The sequence below is a fragment of the Motacilla alba genome, chromosome 6, assembly GCF_015832195.1.
Source record: "Motacilla alba alba isolate MOTALB_02 chromosome 6, Motacilla_alba_V1.0_pri, whole genome shotgun sequence".
Lineage (NCBI taxonomy): Eukaryota > Metazoa > Chordata > Aves > Passeriformes > Motacillidae > Motacilla > Motacilla alba.
The window spans coordinates 35,817,254-35,836,504 of record NC_052021.1 but is presented as its reverse complement, the minus strand read 5'-3'; the positions used below and the strand labels follow the sequence as shown (position 1 = coordinate 35,836,504).

General features: G+C 49.6%; 1 protein-coding gene across 4 annotated transcripts in view; it reads left to right on the top strand.

The window, feature by feature from the left end:
• INPP5A (inositol polyphosphate-5-phosphatase A) overlaps positions 1 to 19,251 on the top strand; it is a 184,372-nt gene that overhangs the window by 42,794 nt on the left and 122,327 nt on the right. For all 4 annotated transcript variants that reach the window (XM_038141314.1, XM_038141313.1, XM_038141316.1 and 1 more), the window contains exons 3-4: positions 8,914 to 9,014; positions 10,114 to 10,201. In XM_038141314.1, the coding sequence (XP_037997242.1) occupies positions 8,914 to 9,014; positions 10,114 to 10,201 (189 nt within the window). The remainder of the gene's footprint in view (positions 1 to 8,913; positions 9,015 to 10,113; positions 10,202 to 19,251) is intronic.

Genomic DNA, 19,251 nt, shown 5'->3' with positions numbered 1-19,251 from the left:
GCTGCAGGCTCCAGACCACGGAAAGTGTTGCTGAGGCAGACCCAAGCCCATCCCTCAGCTGGGGGGGTTTTGCTCTGTTCCCTCTCTATACCTCTGCCCTCTGTCCCTGCAATCTGAGAACTGTATTTCTAAAAAGAAAAAGAAAGGAAAAATGGACAAAGGACAAAGTCAGCAGTGCTGGCCTTGTCCTGCTTCCCCTCTGGTCTCGGCAGCAGGCTGGCTGCTCACCCACACTCTCCAGCACAGTAGGAAGTGGAACAAAACCTGACAAAAAGCTCCTTAGGGAAGAGACAAACATGAACGTACCAAAAGTCACTCAGCACCATTCTGGCTCTGGCTTCAGAGCGACCCAGCAAACGTAGAGCCTCAGAGGGATTATTGTGTTTAATTCCACACGCTCTGTGTGAAGCCTCTGTGAACTGAGGTTCAGCAGCAGCACTGGAAAATGACTCTTCGTGCCTCTGTGTAAACTTGAAACCAGATAAACCGCAGACGGCAGTTTTTTCCATTCTTCTGAGGAATTCAATTTGCATATGCAGTTGTGTCAGGGCGGTTTGCATAACTTCTGAGGATGAGGTCCTTGTGTAAGCAGTCAAAATGTTCTCCACAGAAAAGGAAGAACCATTACCTCTCTAAGTTTAAAATGTTTCTAGAAACTAAACCCGTAATGTCTTGGAACTGATGTCAAAGGGATATTGGTTAAAGGGCATTTTGTGGGCTTGTTTATAAATTCCAGTAAATTAAAATAAGGGATTTTATTTGCTGTCATGGGTGAATACAAGTCGCTTATGTGTTACCATTGGTTTATATGCCATATGCGTTTCCAAGGACATGGTAGCATACAGGGGGCTAAAATAAGATTCAAATGTCACACGTTCAGTTTTTTAAACTTCTGCCATTGATTACAAATATCCTATCCCACATCATTAACGTGAAAAATGTGGCAGATCTAATGCTGGTAAATAAAACAGTTTCTCCAAGAAATGCAGACAGGAAAAAGTTAACTTCAAAGACCCTTTCCGGGCTGGTTTTAGCAGCAGCTCCTGGCATAGCTCAGAGAGCAGCACGTTGGCACTGTGCTGTGTGACAGTGGCCTCAGGGTGACAGCACCAGGGTGTCCCTGTGCTCTGGCACGGCACAGCACACGGTGTGCTCTGCTTGGCTTGTTGAGCTGGAGAGATGTGTGCGGGTTCGGCCCAGGTCACTGGGACGGGTCACAGCGGGACAGTCACTGGGCTGGATCACAGCAGGACAGTCAGCGGGATGGGTCACAGTGGGATGGGTTTCAGCAGGATGGGTCAGCGGGATGGGTAGGTGGGATGGTCAGCGGGATGGGTCACAGCAGGATGGGTAGGTGGAATGGTCAGCAGGACGGTCACTGGGATGGTCAGCAGGATGGGTAGGTGGCATGGTCAGCAGGACGGTCAGCAGTGTCACACAGTGGCTCTGGGAGGGTGCCCCGGGCCTTGCTGAGGGGATGCTCCAGGACCAGAACACGCAGCAGCGCCAGCCTGCAGGGAGGAGACACATCCACCTCCCTGGTACAGCTTCTGACCTGGCCCGGGTGCTGCAGCGGCAGGGCTGCTCAGGACTGTGCCCTCGTGTGCTCCAGGTCACCCTCCATGCCACACGCTGCCACTTCAGCAGCAAAACCTCTGTTCCTATCAGGAATAGAAGCAAGCGCTGTGGGGGAAAGATGCTGTAAATCCTAGGGTTTTTAGAGTTGGCTCTGCTTTCTGATGTTCAAAGCAGAAAATTGTATTTGCAGTTGAAGACAATCCACTGGAATCAAAACAAAAGAAAAAAGGCTTGTGAGCAAGTATGTCACACTGTGGCCCTGATAATCAGGAGTTGTATCAAAGGATGGGAAAGCCGTAGAGGGAGGCAGGATCCAGTGAAGTCCTGGTGCTGGGGAGTGTGCCCCATCTCCTAACTGCAGACAGGTACTGGTAACTTGGGTCTGAAAGAGCTGAATTTGGACTAGTCCTCTTTCCAGTAAAAATTCTCTTACCCCAGAAATCTACACTGGAAACAAAGAGGGAAAGGGATTGTTGGGGGAGAGTGGAAACAGCCTGAGAGCAGCGTTTTGGAGTGTTTAGTGTGTGATAGGGAAGACTTTGGTTGTTACCAGGAAATGCGATGACTGATGATCTAGCTGGTAGTGCTTAACAAGCAGCGGGATGGTTTGTTGAACTCGCTGCCATGCAATGGAGAATGTGCACATGGGAGTTTGTCCCCCTTGTGCAAAGTGCCCATGCCCTGGTTCACAGCCTCTGCGTCAGTCAGTGCACAGGAAAAATACGGGGGAACAAGCTCCTAGAGCATGAAGGAAGCTGCTTGCAAGCAAAGGGTGTGGGAGCATAGAGGGAGAACTTTTATTGACTTATTTATTTACTTAGAACTCCTTTTCCTTTTCACTCTCTCCTTCCCCATCCCTTGCCCTTTCTCTGTCTGCACTGGGCCTCATGTTTGGGGCAGGAGGAGTTCAGGAGCTGGAGGTAGTGAAAATCTGCACTGATTTTAGTAACTACCTTTTTGTGTCGCATTCGTGGCACACGGTTGTTTTAGATGCAAGCTTGGAGCCAGAGGGTTTTTTCCCCTAATGCCATTTTCCATGTTGCCTGATGTGTTTGAGAGTATTTTGAGCTTTTATTTGTAGTAATACAGAAGTTAAAAGTTTACCTAATAGCTAAAGGTCATCTTGGTATAGCTGCATGGGAACTTGGTGCGTTACCCTTCAGAGAGAAGGAAGAAAAACAAACAAAAAAGGCCCAAACCAACCAAACAAAAAAATCGCAAACTCCAAATCACAACAAAACCCCACCCAGCCACTCAAAGGTTGTTTAATTATTTTAGTCGACCTGATGCTGCTTTTTTAACTAGAGGGGGTGAAAAAACTCTGTTGCAGCTCTTCCAGGCTGAGGCCTGGGCCCTTTTCCAGAGGGTGTTTTCCTCGGGTGGGGGCTGCTGGGCTGTGTGTTGTTGGTTTGAATCCAGGGGCTGTGACAGGGGCAGGGGGATGCGGGCCTGGGCTGCTGGCTGTGTGCTGCAGGGCTCTGGCTGCCTGTCGCCAGCAGGAGCCTCTTCTTCAGGCTTAAAGAAATTGAAAACGCTTGACATGCTCTAAGGCCACTCATGCTAAATTGTGTGTCACAGCTCGTATTTTGCTATCTTTTGTTAAGCAGACCCGTTTGCACATCAAGGCTCGAGCTCCTCCTGTGCAGTGCTGGGGCTGAGTCTGACGCTGGTGCCCTTGCCCCGTGTCCCCACGGCGCTCCCCGAGGGGCCTGGCCCGCAGCTGGGGCTGTGCCCCATCCCGGCTGCTGCCCCCCCTGGCCCACCCTCCCATCCCCTGCCAGCGGCAAACGCCTGGAGCAGTGAGCGCACGGCAGGCTCGCGCCTTTCGCGCTCCCGTGTTCGTACTCGGCTCTGCTGGAGCATCTTGCTGACTTACCCACATCCCCCAAAATAACCCCTGGCTGTGGCTTCCTTTACGCTATTTTTGCATATCCCGAATTGAACGTAATGCCCAACTTTGTAAATACGCTGTGCTGCTGTGGATGCAAATTCATTATTTATGTGGTCTCATGTATGATCTTTAACCTCTGGCAGCTGGGAGTTTTCAGCTCTGAAGTATTCATTACTCATTATTATGTACTGTTTGTTCTTCCATAAGAGTAGAAAACTAGTAAAAGGTAATGAAGCAGAGCCAATTTGCTTTTAGTTGGAGGGTACTTATTATATGAGAGGACATAACTAATATTCAGCTATGTTCTAGTGGTTTAACCTGCAAGGAATGCCACAAGGACCTCACTGCTATTAAGCCAATGCTGTTTCCTCATCAAAAATGACATAATTCTTTTTTTCTTTCTTTTTTATTTGATACCCACTATGATTTCAAGTTTTCAGGGATTTGTATACATAAAAAAAAAAAAGTGTCCTGCATCTTCAGAGCCTGGAAGTGTTTTCTGTTGCTGCTTCAGCACAGTAGAGTTGTTCTCCAGTGTAGTCTCACTGAACTCCTTGTTCAGAGCTCCCTGTGACTGATGGTTCCTAAATCTTACTTGAAATAGTTTATTATGTTTTTGTCTTACCAGTTTATATTTTCATGGGCTGTTTTAGAAGAGCTCTTACTGAAGCAAACTCTCAACAGTTAAAATGAGTGACACCACGCTCAGCATGTTCCTGCTGCATGTGCTGCCCTGAAACAGTGGCAGTGGGTGTGTTGGCTTTGCAGGATTGAATAGTTACACTGCTTTCTGGTCATGGTGTCTTCACAGAGCTCTCCAGGTAGATAAGATCAGGACTTGGAATCCAGCCCCGACTGGGAGCAGTAAAGCACATGGAGAATTGGGATGGCCTGATGTTAGGGGTCCACAGATGAGCTCTGTTCCAGAGCTCTGCTTCACGGGCTGTGTTTGGTTGGTATTGCTCTCCAGACAGCCACAAAATGAACCAGCCAGGTAAACTCAGTGTGGATTGTCATCCACTGTGCTGGCTCTGATGGCAGCCTGCGGCCAGCGGTCCTTGGGCAGTGCCTTGGGAAGAAAGGAACATCTGCCCAGGGACATCATCTCAGCCACTGTGTCTTAGTTGTTTGTAAATCTATGATAGGAAATACATATCAGAGGAAAAGCATGTCCCAGTTTGTACAATTTCTTGCATTTCAGATATGGTTTTAGACACCTGGTATTTCACCTGCTTTTTTTTTTCCCCCCCACTTCCTTCCCCCCAATTAAATGTACTATTGGATCCTGCTCTGGCTCATTCTCTGTCCCTACTGATGATGGCATGCTTTAAAGCAAGTTGCTGATATCCCTGTTGGCAGAAGCCAGCATTAATGGTCTAATGGAAGTGCTCAATGATCATCAAACATCTGAGTGGGAGTATTTACTTCTTCCCTTTATCCAGTAACACTGCCAGCAGCAGCTCACCTCAGACTGCTTCACCAAGCAGGTCAGTGCCAAGATGTTTCAATGACCAGGAAGCTGAGGCACAGAGGAAGTGCCTTGGAAGTGACTCAGAAGCCCACGGCAGGACGTTCCCTTCTTGCTGCAGGGTGACCTGGTGAGGCTGGCAGCGCCGTAGCTCACTGTGTCGCCTGGATGTGGCAGCACACCAGGTTCTGCTGGGCTTTGGCGTGCATGAGCCACTGCCAGCTTCCCCTGGCTGGAGTCCCACTGCCCCCTCCTCCCGCTGCAGCCCCCAGCCCGCTGGCAGGGTCTGTGCTGGGCACTGATGGAGAGCAGCGTGCCAGGAATGTCCCTGGGGAGGGAGGGACGTGCTGCCAGCGCTGCTGAGCCTCGCTGGCACTGCCCTGCTGTGCCTGGCAGGCACGAGCTCTGGGGAGCCGGGGCAGGCTGTGGCACTGCCACCCTCCCTGCTGCTGTCCCGGGCTGGGCAGGAGCCTGGGCAGGCACTGGCACTGCCACCCTCCCTGCTGCTGTCCCTGCCTGGGCAGCTCTGGCACTGCCACCCTCCCTGCTGCTGTCCCGGGCTGGGCAGGCTGTGGCACTGCCACCCTCCCTGCTGCTGTCCCGGGCTGGGCAGGAGCCTGGGCAGTTTGTGGCACTGCCACCCTCCCTGCTGCTGTCCCGGGCTGGGCAGGCTGTGGCACTGCCACCCTCCCTGCTGCTGTCCCTGCCTGGGCAGGCTGTGGCACTGCCACCCTCCCTGCTGCTGTCCCGGGCTGGGCAGGAGCCTGGGCAGGCACTGGCACTGCCACCCTCCCTGCTGCTGTCCCTGCCTGGGCAGCTCTGGCACTGCCACCCTCCCTGCTGCTGTCCCTGCCTGGGCAGCTCTGGCACTGCCACCCTCCCTGCTGCTGTCCCTGCCTGGGCAGCTCTGGCACTGCCACCCTCCCTGCTGCTGTCCCTGCCTGGGCAGGAGCCTGGGCAGTTTGTGGCACTGCCACCCTCCCTGCTGCTGTCCCGGGCTGGGCAGTTTGTGGCACTGCCACCCTCCCTGCTGCTGTCCCGGGCTGGGCAGGCTGTGGCACTGCCACCCTCCCTGCTGCTGTCCCGGGCTGGGCAGCTCTGCTGCTGTCACAGGAAGGTGCCAGTTCAAAGCAGGGACTTGTGACTGCCTCTGGCTCAGTGGAACCTGCTGCAGTTCAGATTTTGCTGATCTTTAATTCATTGTCTTTGAGCTTAATTGTCTAATGAGGTTATTTGTGTGGTCAGGAGTGAAGGATTTGGCACTCTGTCATCACATCAAAGGGCAGTTTCTCTCCACTGTTGTTTCAAGGACACATCCACAACTGTTGTGGTGTCCCGTCCCTGGAAGTGTTGATGGCCAGCTTGGACGGGGCATGGAGCAGCCTGCTGCAGTGGAAGGTGTCCCTCCATTGGGGTGTAATGAGATGAGCTTTAAGGTCCCTTTCAACTCAAACCATTGAGATTCCATGATTCCTAAAGACCTTTAAACAGTGATACTAGTCACTGTTGATTTAAATAATTAATGGCAGGACTGCAAAAGTTTACCGTGTGTGTGCCTTTTGAGTTGCAGGGCTCCAGCAGCACGACAATGAGCAGAAAGGGCAGCAGTCCCTGTTTCCCTGTGTGTGTTGGGGTTAGAGCTCTGCAGTGAGCAGAACGGGCAGCAGCCCCTGTTTCCCTGTGTGTGTTGGGATTAGAGCTCTGCAGTGAGCAGAAAGGGCAGCAGTCCCTGTTTCCCTCACTGTGTGTGTTGGGGTTAGAGCTCTGCAGTGAGCAGAAAGGGCAGCAGTCCCTGTTTCCCTCACTGTGTGTGTGTGTTGGGGTGAGAGCTCTGCAGTAAGCAGAAAGGGCAGCAGTCCCTGTTTCCCTGTGTGTGTTGGGGTTAGAGCTCTGCAGTGAGCAGAATGGGCAGCAGTCCCTGTTTCCCTGTGTGTGTGTGTTGGGGTTAGAGCTCTGCAGTGAGCAGAAAGGGCAGCAGTCCCTGTTTCCCTGTGTGTGTGTGTTGGGGTGAGAGCTCTGCAGTGAGCAGAAAGGGCAGCAGTCCCTGTTTCCCTGTGTGTGTGTGTTGGGGTTAGAGCTCTGCAGTGAGCAGAAAGGGCAGCAGTCCCTGTTTCCCTGTGTGTGTTGGGGTTAGAGCTCTGCAGTGAGCAGAATGGGCAGCAGTCCCTGTTTCCCTGTGTGTGTTGGGGTTAGAGCTCTGCAGTGAGCAGAAAGGGCAGCAGTCCCTGTTTCCCTGTGTGTGTGTGTTGGGGTTAGAGCTCTGCAGTGAGCAGAAAGGGCAGCAGTCCCTGTTTCCCTCACTGTGTGTTGGGGTTGGAGCTCTGCAGTGAGCAGAAAGGGCAGCAGTCCCTGTTTCCCTGTGTGTGTTGGGGTTAGAGCTCTGCAGTGAGCAGAAAGGGCAGCAGCCCCTGTTTCCCTGTGTGTGTTGGGGTTAGAGCTCTGCAGTGAGCAGAAAGGGCAGCAGCCCCTGTTTCCCTGTGTGTGTTGGGGTTAGAGCTCTGCAGTGAGCAGAAAGGGCAGCAGCCCCTGTTTCCCTGTGTGTGTTGGGGTTAGAGCTCTGCAGTGAGCAGAATGGGCAGCAGTCCCTGTTTCCCTGTGTGTGTTGGGGTTAGAGCTCTGCAGTGAGCAGAAAGGGCAGCAGTCCCTGTTTCCCTGTGTGTGTTGGGGTTAGAGCTCTGCAGTGAGCAGAAAGGGCAGCAGTCCCTGTTTCCCTGTGTGTGTGTGTTGGGGTGAGAGCTCTGCAGTGAGCAGAAAGGGCAGCAGTCCCTGTTTCCCTCACTGTGTGTGTTGGGGTTAGAGCTCTGCAGTGAGCAGAAAGGGCAGCAGTCCCTGTTTCCCTGTGTGTGTTAGGGTTGGAGCTCTGCAGTGCGAGCAGGGCAGACCCCGAGGGCAGAGCACCCCGAGCCCTGCCCAGGAGCTGGTTTCTGCTGCTGCTGCAGGGGGCTGCCAGCAGCCCCCCAGTCTTCCTGCGTGGACAGCGTGGCCTCTGCTGGCTGGGCAGCCCAGTGCCCCCCGTGAGAAATGAGTGCATCCCATTCTGCACTTTGACAGTTCTCTCCATGTGGGCTTGCACGGGCACGGTGTTGATTGTTTCCGACTGTTCCCTTTTAAAATGGAAGTTGTTCTGGAGCTTGTGTCCGTTAATTCCCAGTAAGGCATGGAATACAAGGTATAGAGACTCACTGTTAACAGAGACATTTTGGGTGTGCTGCTTGCAGTTCTGAGTAGAGGCAAAGCAGAGAAAATTCCATAGGGCAGAGTAACACTGAATGTGTTCAAAACAGCAGCAAATTTATAAACTATATTTGATTTGAGGTATGAGGAAAGACAGGCATTCTAGGGTTTTTGGTAATTGCATCCTAGTGCTGTGTAGTATCTAAATGACTATGTAGTATCTAAGATATTTGCAGTGTTCAAGACTTACACTCGGAATAGCATGATGGATTTCCATGTCTCCAGTGTTAACAGGTGTGTATGTGCATCTGTTATTGAAATGCTTTTGTAAATGAGATACTCCATAAATAAAAATATCAAACACAATTGCTGAAGCGCTGCTAAACAGCACTGAGTATTTTTGTAAGAGTTGAAAAAAATCCACTCTAGCAAAGGAATTGTTTGAACTCTTCTACCTCCCAGACAAGGAAAGGTTTGGATCATCTTAATCATGTCAAGTCGTCTTTGAGGGGGGTTGGAAAATTTTATTTATATTTTAAATACAAATACTAAAATATATTTAAAATATATACAACCCAGGAACTAAATCATAGTTTAAAAAAGGAAATATTAGTTAAGAATGTTTGCCATCATCATTGTGTATTATGCATCTTCTGTGTGGATAGCAAATGATGCTCCCCTGCTGCTTGCTGGGCCACTGGCCTCTCAGGCAGTAGCTGCCAGTCCCCCGAGCAGCCGGATCTGTGCTGAGCTGTGACACAGCTGAGCCGAGCGTTAACCCTCGCTCTTCTCTCTGTTCCAGGTTGTCCATGCACACAAGCCCCATTTCATGGCTTTACACTGTCAAGAATTCGGAGGGAAAAACTACGAAGCGTCAATGTCTCACGTGGACAAGTTCGTGAAGTGAGTGGTGGGGCCACAGCCTGCGCCCCCGAGCGGGACAGGGGCAGGAGCGGCCCGTCAGCGGTGGGACGTGCGGGGTGTTGATCCCGGTTTAATTAGTTGATCCCGGTTTAATTAGTTGATCCCGGTTTAGTTGATCCCGGTTTAATTAGCTGATCCCGGTTCGGTTGATCCCGGTTTAATTAATTGATCCCGGTTTAATTAATTGATCCCGGTTCGGTTGATCCCGGTTTAATTAATTGATCCCGGTTCGGTTGATCCCGGTTTAATTAATTGATCCCGGTTCGGTTGATCCCGGTTCAGTTGATCCCGGTTTAATTAATTGATCCCGGTTCGGTTGATCCCGGTTTAATTAATTGATCCCGGTTCAGTTATCCCGGTTCAGTTGATCCCGGTTTAATTAATTGATCCCGGTTTGGTTGATCCCGGTTTAGTTGATCCCGGTTTAATTAATTGATCCCGGTTCGGTTGATCCCGGTTTAGTTGATCCCGGTTTAATTAATTGATCCCGGTTTAATTAATTGATCCCGGTTCAGTTGATCCCGGTTTAATTAATTGATCCCGGTTCGGTTGATCCCGGTTTAGTTGATCCCGGTTTAATTAATTGATCCCGGTTCGGTTGATCCCGGTTTAGTTGATCCCGGTTTAATTAATTCATCCCGGTTCGGTTGATCTCGGTTTAGTTGATCCCGGTTTAGTGGATTGATCGGGCTGGGCGGGAACGCGGGCAGCGCCCGGCAGCCGCGGCCGCGCGCGCCCTCTGCTGGCGGCGGCGGGCGCTGCGGGCTCGGGGCCGCGCTCGGGGCCGCGCTCGGGCTGCGGCGCCGGCAGCACAAATGCCCCAAATTCCCCGGGTGCTGTCGGCACCACAGACCCGCGCCCTTCCCAGTGGTGCCCGAACGGCGCTGGGGAGCTCGCGGTCCACGCTGACGGTGCCGCTGATGCGCAGCTCCGGAGCGTGCGGGAGCCGTGTCCCTGAAATTCCCCCCAGAGGAAGAGGAGGGCCCTGGGCTCCTTGGGGTGATGCTGGGGATGTCACAGCACAGAGCAGTACAGTTGTATCTCCCTTTACATGTTCAGTCTTCTCTTTCTCTTTCAGAGAACTGTTATCGAGTGATGCGATGAAAGACTACAACAGAGCTCGAGTTTACCTGGATGAGAACTATAAATCACAGGAACATTTCACGGTAAATTTCTTTATTTCACGAGTGTAGTTTAACCGAAGGTTAATTTCTTCTGTTTGGGATTTTTGACCCATGTGGGACGGTGAGCTTGTTTCCATCCCGATGATGATGATGTTTTTACTACTACTGTGTTTTGCTACTAAGAGTGTTTATTCTGTGGCATGTGTACCTGCTGATTTCGCAGAGGTGCCTCCATGTAAAATGAGCAGAATATCAGTGTGCAGAGTGTCTTTTGTTCACAGCGGTTGTCTAAGGTCTTTTTCCTTCCAGCACTAACTTTGGTGGCTCAGAATCACCTCTCGTTGCAGAGCCTGGCAGTGTCTGGCAGTGTGAGGTGGTGCCAGCACTGAGTGTGATGAGCTGGTGACGAGCTTGGCGAGGGTTCAGGCCGTGTGTAAGGGATCTCCAGAGCTGGCTCACAGCCTCGCTGGCCCGAGGCACGGTGGCAGCAGCCAGAGCACAAGTCTGCATTAGCACACGAGTGGTGTTCAGGTGCATGTGAAGTGATGTGTGCAGGGCTGCCTTCCCTGCAGAGCAGAAAGGCTTCTGTGCTTGTTGCCAGGGCTGTGCACTGTGCCAGCACGTCTGCTGTGTGTCCAAGTGATCACTGCTAGGTTGTACAGGAGAAAACTACCCTTTGGACATCTCCCTTCTTGCCAGGGCAGAAGCTTCCTTCTCCCCCAGTGTGCTGCTCAGAGGCAGTGGTGGTGCAGAGGAGCCCAGCTGGAGACCTGGTGCTGCCCAGCAGCCAAAGACAGCACCTGGGACAGTTCAGAGAATGAAAAAAACAGGTGCCCAGCACACACACTAACCCCAGCTTGGAGGCACATAAGCTCAGGGAATAAGAACCTGGAAAAGTTTTTATTTCTTCATTTTTTAATAACTCTGGCTAGAAGCCCAGCTAAGATTGGAGGAGAGGAATCAGTGGGTTTTTTCTCTTGCTCATTGGAGAAGATAAAAACAAGATTATCAGCTTTACTGAGCCTTAGAGGGACAAACCATTAGTGGGTCACTAATGCTGAAACTGTACTCTGCAGATGTTCAGAAAGTGCTGGTAGGTACAAGCAGTAGGACAGAGCTGCATGATTGGAGTCACTCACAGGTGTGAGCTGCATCCAGATGGTCCCACACACTGGTGGAGCCCCTGGGGGGCTCCTGCAGCACAGATCTCAGGGGAGCTGCAAGGGGCTCTGCATTCACCTGATCCCCCTTCAGCCAGGGGAGCTCCAGAGCTCCCTTCCAACCAAGACTTTTCTGTGATACAGGAAAAAGAGGTAATCATCTGTGATCCTAATCTGGAAAACAGTATAGAAGACTAATGCAATCCATAACAAAATACAACTTTTTTGTGTTTAAGAACAGTCACATGCCTCATAGTATTGAAATTACTTTATTTAGCATGAGGTAGATTGATTGGATTTGATGGCATTCCTGTGGTGCATAAAAAGGCTCTTGGAGAGGTTGAGCAGGAATCCCAGTCAGAGCATGTGCTGTTTGTGTCTCTGTCAAGAACCCTGTATTTTGCAATGTCCCCAGTTCAAGAACTAATGTGGTTTCTTGTTTCACATACCAGCATTATTTTCTAGGCACTCTGTTTCTTGCAGTATTCCCCAATCACCTTTGTATTTCTCCCTTTCCTGTCATAAATATTACTTTGCATTTTTTCCTAATCCTTCATTTACTAAAGCTGGGCCTTCCAGGGGAAAAAAAAGTTCTGTCAACATATTGATTCAATAAAGGGGAAAAGAAAAAAAAGACAGCTAGTACCAATGTTATTTTCCATGGAAATAGGGCAACCAAAAACATGTTGTTATTGTTTGGTTAAATTACCTTCTGTTGAAGTGGTGACTGTAAAGATAGAAAATGGGTTTACAGAAGTGTTTGATGTGTACTCCACATGATAGGCTCTTTGTAATTTTAAGAACCTTTTAGAGCTGAATCTGCTTAGTGTGGAAAAGGCAGAACCCAAAGGAAGAGCAATTATTCAGTGATGTTTTGTGTTACTATCACTGGGAGGAAATGCTGCGTGCTAGAGGAGTGTTTTATACCTTCCTTGTTAGACTGTAGTAGTAGTGGCTTGGAACCAAAGCCCAGAAACGTAGAAAGGAGAGAGGGTGCACTTTCACATTGAGCTCCTTAACTTTCTGACTTGTTAGAGTCTGTTTTTGTCACTGAATGCTCCCGGTCTGCACTCACAGATCCTGGCTCTGGTGTCAGGAATCAAAGATTCACAGAAATGGTTTTTCACACTTGTGATCTGAGCTGGCAGATCTCCAGCTCCTCTGCTCAGTGTGTGTGCATGTGTGGCTGTGTGAGCAGGGGTTTCACGTGTGGTGTGTCCATTTAGGGTAAAGTTTTGCTCTTATCTCCAGTGTGGTTTGCCTTGTACCATGTCACGTGTCTCTGTGTTTCCTTGTTAGTTCTATTTGATTGCAAAGTTCTGTAACTTCTGTGGGCTTTTTTCCATCCCTTCTAAGGCACAGACTTGGCAGCAGATGGTAGCTTTGTCGTTATATTATTACCTCTCTGAAATAGAAATGTTTATCATATATTGTTGTATAATGCTATTTGCTTTAGAAAGGGAGAAGCCCAAGTAGTTACAGTTTGGGTAACCTTTATCCCTGCTGCTCTCACATCCCCCTTTTTACCAGTTTTGGCATCACTTCCTCTGTAAGGCTTTCCTTGGCTTGGCCCTGCAGAACTAAACCAGATTTTGCTGCCCACAGTTACTCAGCTTGGCTGTGATGGGACTGGCAGCGAGATCTGGGACAGCACTGTCAGCAGCCCCTGTCTCCAGCTCACAGCAGCACAGGTGCAAATCCCACATGAGGAATAAGAAACCAGCATAATAATGAGGTGTCTCTAGTGGAGCCACTCGGTTTTAAAAACTAATAATCCACGTTGTATGAAAGATCAAAATGGATCATTTTGCATCATCCGAGAATAAATCTTAATACCAGGATTTGTCATTTATGGCCTCATATACCAAATCTGTGTTCGAGCAGCTGGTTTTAGGTCTGGGGATAGGGGTAGGTGCCGTGATGAGGGAGCTGTGGTTCAGTGGATTGTGTTTGTTCTGCTAGGAATGATGGTAGGGTGAGACTGGGGCATTTTCTTGTACTCAAAACTTGCTAAACACATGCACAGAATAAACCCCAGAGCAGCGAGTGCAAGGCTGGGGAGGGTGCTGGGGCACATGTCCCTTCCCAGGGAAGGGGTCAGCCCGCAGGGTCGGGCTGGGAGTGGCAGCTTGGGACAGTGACTCCCGGCCCAAGGCGTTCATTAGGGCCAGGTCTTGGGGCTGCAGGCTGTCACAGGGATGAAGCAGCTCGTGTCACACTTGGGAGAGGCACGGCTCTCTCAGATTTAAAAATGATGAAATGACCTGAAGATGAATCTCTTGGCAGAGAGCTGCTGCATTAGAGCTGATGCCTGTCAGCGCTGGGAAGGGGGCAGTGCTGGAGCCCAGGGCTTCCAGCAGTTACGGATGAGGATGGTGGCTGACAGCCTCCTCAGGGCTGACAGTGGCTTCCCAGAAATTTCAGATTAACTCAACTGGCAGCTGTGCTGCTGTTTCAGTTCTGACTGGAAATACCAATAGCAGTCGAGTGTGGATAAACTGGCTCATGTGCTAAATTTCAGACACTTAAATAACTTAGCAAATCTTTGTGAGACACAGCCTCCAGTAAATCCCTGTTTGAAAGCATGGTGCTTTCTTTTGTTGTATAAAATATTATATAGGGGGTAGATCTTGATTTCTGTTGAAGAATGTACAATTAATGAAAAGATAGATATAAGAAGACTGAAATACATAAAAATGTGAGAAGCTGAAAAATTCAGTACATTGCATTTTTTATTTGTGACTATACTGAATGGACTTCACTTGTAGTAAAGCAGGTCTTTGCAGTTCTTTGATTTTACCAAACATTCCATTATTTACATTCTCTGTTAATTTTATTGTACTTGTTATATTTCACGTAAGGGGTAAATTATAAATCTTGTCATTTTTCTATATGAAGAATTACTCAGAAATAGTTGGGTGTGTTGAACTTTTGCATGTCAATACTTCTTGAACAACCCAAGTTAATGGTAAATAAGGTGTTTTTTTCTGGAATAAGAAAATGTACTGAAGGTAAATATCAGTCAGAAATACATTGATGTTTTCATCAAATCCATAACTAATTTTATATGAAAACACATCAGTATAATCAGTGACATTTTTATTGTAATGAGATCAAGTCTAGTTTTGTTTTGTGCCATGTATTTATTGATTTCTGGACTGCTCAGTTAAGGTCTTGCATTGCTTAGCAAATCCTTGGCTTCCTTTTCATTGTTCAGAGAAGGCAGAGGAAACTCCTGTGTATCTTAAAGCCTGCTTGCTGCATTGAACATGAGGCTTCTGTAGGTTGGGAAAGAGTCTTTCCTGGAGTGCATCAGGCAAACCAGACCTCCAAGGGCGAGCTGACCACCAGCTCCTGCCTGGAGTGTTCAGGGAGCATTTTGGGAGCTGTGTGGTTGGCACAGCCCTTAGCTGATGGGCAGAAGCATCTGCACAGTGCTCTACTTCCCAGTATAGGTTTATTTTTTAAAAATAAACAGAATCCTCCATGGTCTGTGTGCCTGCCCAGGCCCACAGGTGGCCTTGCAATGAACAAATAGAGAAACAGCCCCTGGGCTCTACATGGGATGTGCTGAAGTTCCAGCCTCCTCCTCCTCCTGGTAACGGTGCAGAGCGCTGCAATTAGTTCATTGTATAGCAGGGTTTGCTTCAAAGTAAAACAAAACAAAACCCATCCTTTCAAAACCAGCGTTTCTGACATTAGAGAGATGTGTTTAAACAACACCAGAGCCTCAGGCTGCAAGCATGTTTGGCTATATTAATACCAGTGGAGTGAAGGGAGCGAGGCTGCTGTGCTCGCACAGCTCCCCACGTTCGTGAGATAATGATTGAAATGAAACTCCCCTGCAATATCCACCTGGGGGGTGGACAAAGTAGGTTATAAATAAAGAATACAGTGGCAACAGGCATTTTTCTGACAAGCTTTCTTCCCACTTCCTGCACTTTGGTTACTGAGGCAGAGAGGTCTGGGGTGCTGAAGGTGGCAGAGGCAGCTGTCAGTCACTGCCCATGGGGTCTCCTGCCATCGCCCCCCTCTCCATGGGCACAGATCCTGGGGGATGTGGGGCGCTGAATGTCCCCTGGCAGCCTGGCTGTGTGCACTGGTGCTTGGTGGTGCTGCTGTCTGGGCCGTGTCCCTGCACCCGTGGGGCACACAGCTGTCCCAGAGCAGGAAGGGCTCGGTGGTGGCCCCAGGCCATGCAGCACCCGGTGCTCCTCGCTGGGAATGGCTGCCACCAGACGTGGGAGCACTGAGGATAAAGCGAGTCCAGGCACTGCCAGAGTGTGCAGGAAATGGTTGTGCTTTCTTTTTTTCCCCCTGGATTGTTTTTACTTCACGCACTCTGTACCAGTATTTTTTTTTAATGTAAAATGGCTCTTCCTCCAGGGTAGATAATGCACTGGTGGCCTGCAGCAGCATCCAGGGCAGACCTTTGCTCCAGTCACTGTCCTTAAGAGCAATAACCTGAGCCAGCGTGACGGGGGGCTCCAGTGGGGAGCAGTGCTCCTGAGAATACAGATGAGCAACATGTTATTCAAGTATGTTATTGTACCTTAAAATTATATCTGCTCGTTACTGAGAGAATAGTAAAGTTAATTTTTGTTAGATTAATGATACTTGAGTAATATTTTTGGTTGAGCTGAGTTCAAATAATTGGCCATTAATTGAAAAAGGAAATTGAAATGAATTTATCTTACACATAAATCCTGTCGTAGTTATTAATGCGTCTTAGAAAATATCGTCCTGTTCCCAGAAATGGATGGTGTACACTGATTCTCCCGAGCTTATTAGCTGTGTCAATTTAGAGTTTGGTTAAGTAAAAAAGATGATTTAGGAAGAGAGCTGTAATTGAATTGAATATTGAGGGAATTCACATGGTGATGAGTTCTCAGCCCACTTCTTCATTAACAGTGTTACAGGAATGTTGAGGCTTGGCAGAAAGGCAGGATTTCCCCAGGAGATGGAGCTGGAGCTCCAGGCTGCATGCCCAGCTGGGGCGCTGGACACCCTGCAGGAGCCCTGGAGCCCGCACTGCGGCTGGGGACACGCTGGGGACACTGCCACCGGGCTGGGAGGGCATGCTGGGGACACACTGCCACCGGGCTGGGAGGGCACGCTGGGGACACACTGGCACCGGGCTGGGAAGGCACAATGAGGACACACTGGCACCGGGCTGGGAGGGGACAATGGGGACATACTGCTGCCGGGCTGAGAGGGCACGCTGGGGACACACTGCCACCGGGCTGGGAGGGCATGCTAGGGACACTGCCACCGGGCTGAGAGGGCACAATGGGGACACTGCCACCGGGCTGGGAGGGCACAATGGGGACACACTGCCACTGGGCTGGGAGGGCACAATGGGGACACTGCCACCGGGCTGGGAGGGCACAATGGGGACACACTGCCACCGGGCTGGGAGGGCACAATGGGGACACACTGCCACTGGGCTGGGAGGGCACGCTGGGGACACACTGCCACTGGGCTGGGAGGGCACGCTGGGGACACGTGCACTCACACAGAGGGTGTCTTTCAGGGGCAGCGCTCTGGCCCTGGGGAAGCTGGAGAAGGGGCTCTGCTGCTGCTGGGATGTCGATCACAATCTCAGATTTGTCACTGTAACCCACTGCTGAACAGGAGACTTTAGAGTGCATTTTCTTGCTTCTTGATTACTGTAGTCTGAAGTGAATTTTCTTTTACTACTCACATGAGCCTGTTTCCATCTTAACCTTTCTTCCTCCCTCTCCTTTCCATAGATAATTTGTATACCAGTGTTTATTTTTATACTGTTATCTGTAAAAATTATGCCAACCCAGAGAAGTAGGAATTTGTCTGAGTGGGTGGCAGCAGCACTGCTTGGCAAGACGTGATGATCTCTGGAGGGAGGGTACGAGACTGGGCTGCTCTGTAAGTGCAGGTGATGCCACAGGAGGAGCCACGAGTGTCATTCAGACTCTCTTCTCAAATTAACTCCTATGAGGTTCATCCAGGGAACAATCTTCTGGGATGGAGAAAAGTCCAGACTCCTTTCCAGGAGGCACATATGGGAAACCTGCAAGTGTTCTGTCATCATCAGTCTCCCACATCACTCCTGAGCAAATGCTCCCCTCTGTCTCACTGTTGTTTTGTTTTCCCGAAGTGATAGGTTAGTATAAATATTTTTAAACAAATCTTAACTCTGCCAGTGCTTTGGGATTTTTTTGTTGGTACTGAAGCACGTGGAAGCATGTGCAAGGCTAGTGGCAGCGAGGGGGTGCCCAGGTGCAGGCTGTGTGGTAGTCTTGGGCAAGAGCTGGCGGCAGAGCGCTGGTTGTGTGCGAGTGCTGGCTACTTGGATACTTGTGTGATCTTTACTTTCTCCTAGCTCCACTTCCCAGGCAGAATAAAAGGAATAAAACCGTTTGAAAAACACATTAGTATTCCTTATAAAGGGCCTAAAATGCCAGAAGCAAATCTCCAGCCATGTGCTTGCATGCACAGGAGTGCTTCTAGTGAGGTGTGTGTGGTAGAATGGAAATGGAAAAATGAGGATTTTAACCCTGTTTGTAGGGAAAATGCAAAGCAGGATGGAGCCTCGTGGTGGCAGTGCCTGCCAGGGATCAGGGCTGGTTCTGCACAAGTTCCAGCAGCTCTTACCTCACTGTGTCCATCCTCATCATCTTCATTGTAACTCAGAATCCTTTCCTTTTACAGCCTCCTGCTTTTTCAGGAGTTTTAGTGAAATACACGGTTGGGAGCTTCTTGAAATGTGCGTCACGAAGTTTGACCTCTTCATTAGCTTCTATCTTCTTTTAATTTAACAGAAATGAGTTCGTGAAGAAAGCAGGTGAATGTCAAAGTTAATCCTGCAGCTTCTGACAAAATCCTGGAAGCATGGTTGTAGGAGTATTGTCATTCTGTGACACGGACATTTCCTTACAACCACCTGAAATGAAACCCCCCACTTAATTTCTTAGGGAACTAAGTTGTCTGTCAGGTAATATCTTCTAATCTCTTCTGGGTGGGAAATGGAATTTGAAAGGTGTTGCCACAAGCAAGAATCTTCCTTTGGTTTTGAGTTGTCTTTTTTCTTATGTGTTTTTGAAATGTATCTCTTAACCCATCAACAGAGTTCTTGTTGGGAGGCATGGCTCATCTTCCACCTGTTTTCTGACACCTTTATATAATTATGAGAGGAGGAATAATTACAAAACACTGAGGCATTTCACAGATCAGTCGTGCAGTAATACAGCCATGCGTGCATCTCTGCTTACAGATGTGCTGGTGCTGAGGAAATCGGTCATAAAGCGGCTTCTTTATTCACAGAATTGTTATACTGATTTGTATCAGCTACGGAATTCTGATATATGGTACATATAATTGAATTTTCTATGGGCTGTGGATTTTATATTCATCCTGCAGTTGTGCAACAGACTACATGGTTACTGAAAAAATTATTTGTAAAGAATAATTACAACCTGTTTTTGTAAGAATACATCTATCTAAAAAACATCTGCAATACTTGAAATTAAATTGTAGACTATAGTCTCTGAACACAAGAAGAAATCAACTATTTTAAGCTTTTAAAGGTTAAAAAAATACTTTTCTAATTGCTGCTGCAGAGATGAGGCTAAAGCAAAGCCTAGCTCTCCTTTCCGGCAGAGCCTGCGGTTCTTGGCCGGCGCTCCCCGCACACGGGCAGCCCCGAGCCTGGTGTCCCCGCCACCGCGTCCCCGCTCCGGGGCTGGGCTGGGAGCGCCCGGCCGAGGAGGAGCAGCTGCCGGAGAGCAGCTGAGGGCAGCGAGGCGGCCGCGGCCCCTGTCCCCGCTCCGGCGGCCCCTGTCCCCGCTCCGCCCTCGGCCGGCTCTATCCCGGCTCCGGCTGCCCCTGTCCCGCTCCGGCTGCCCCTGTCCCGCTCCGGCGGCCCCTGTCCCCGGCCTGCCCTGGGCCAGCCCT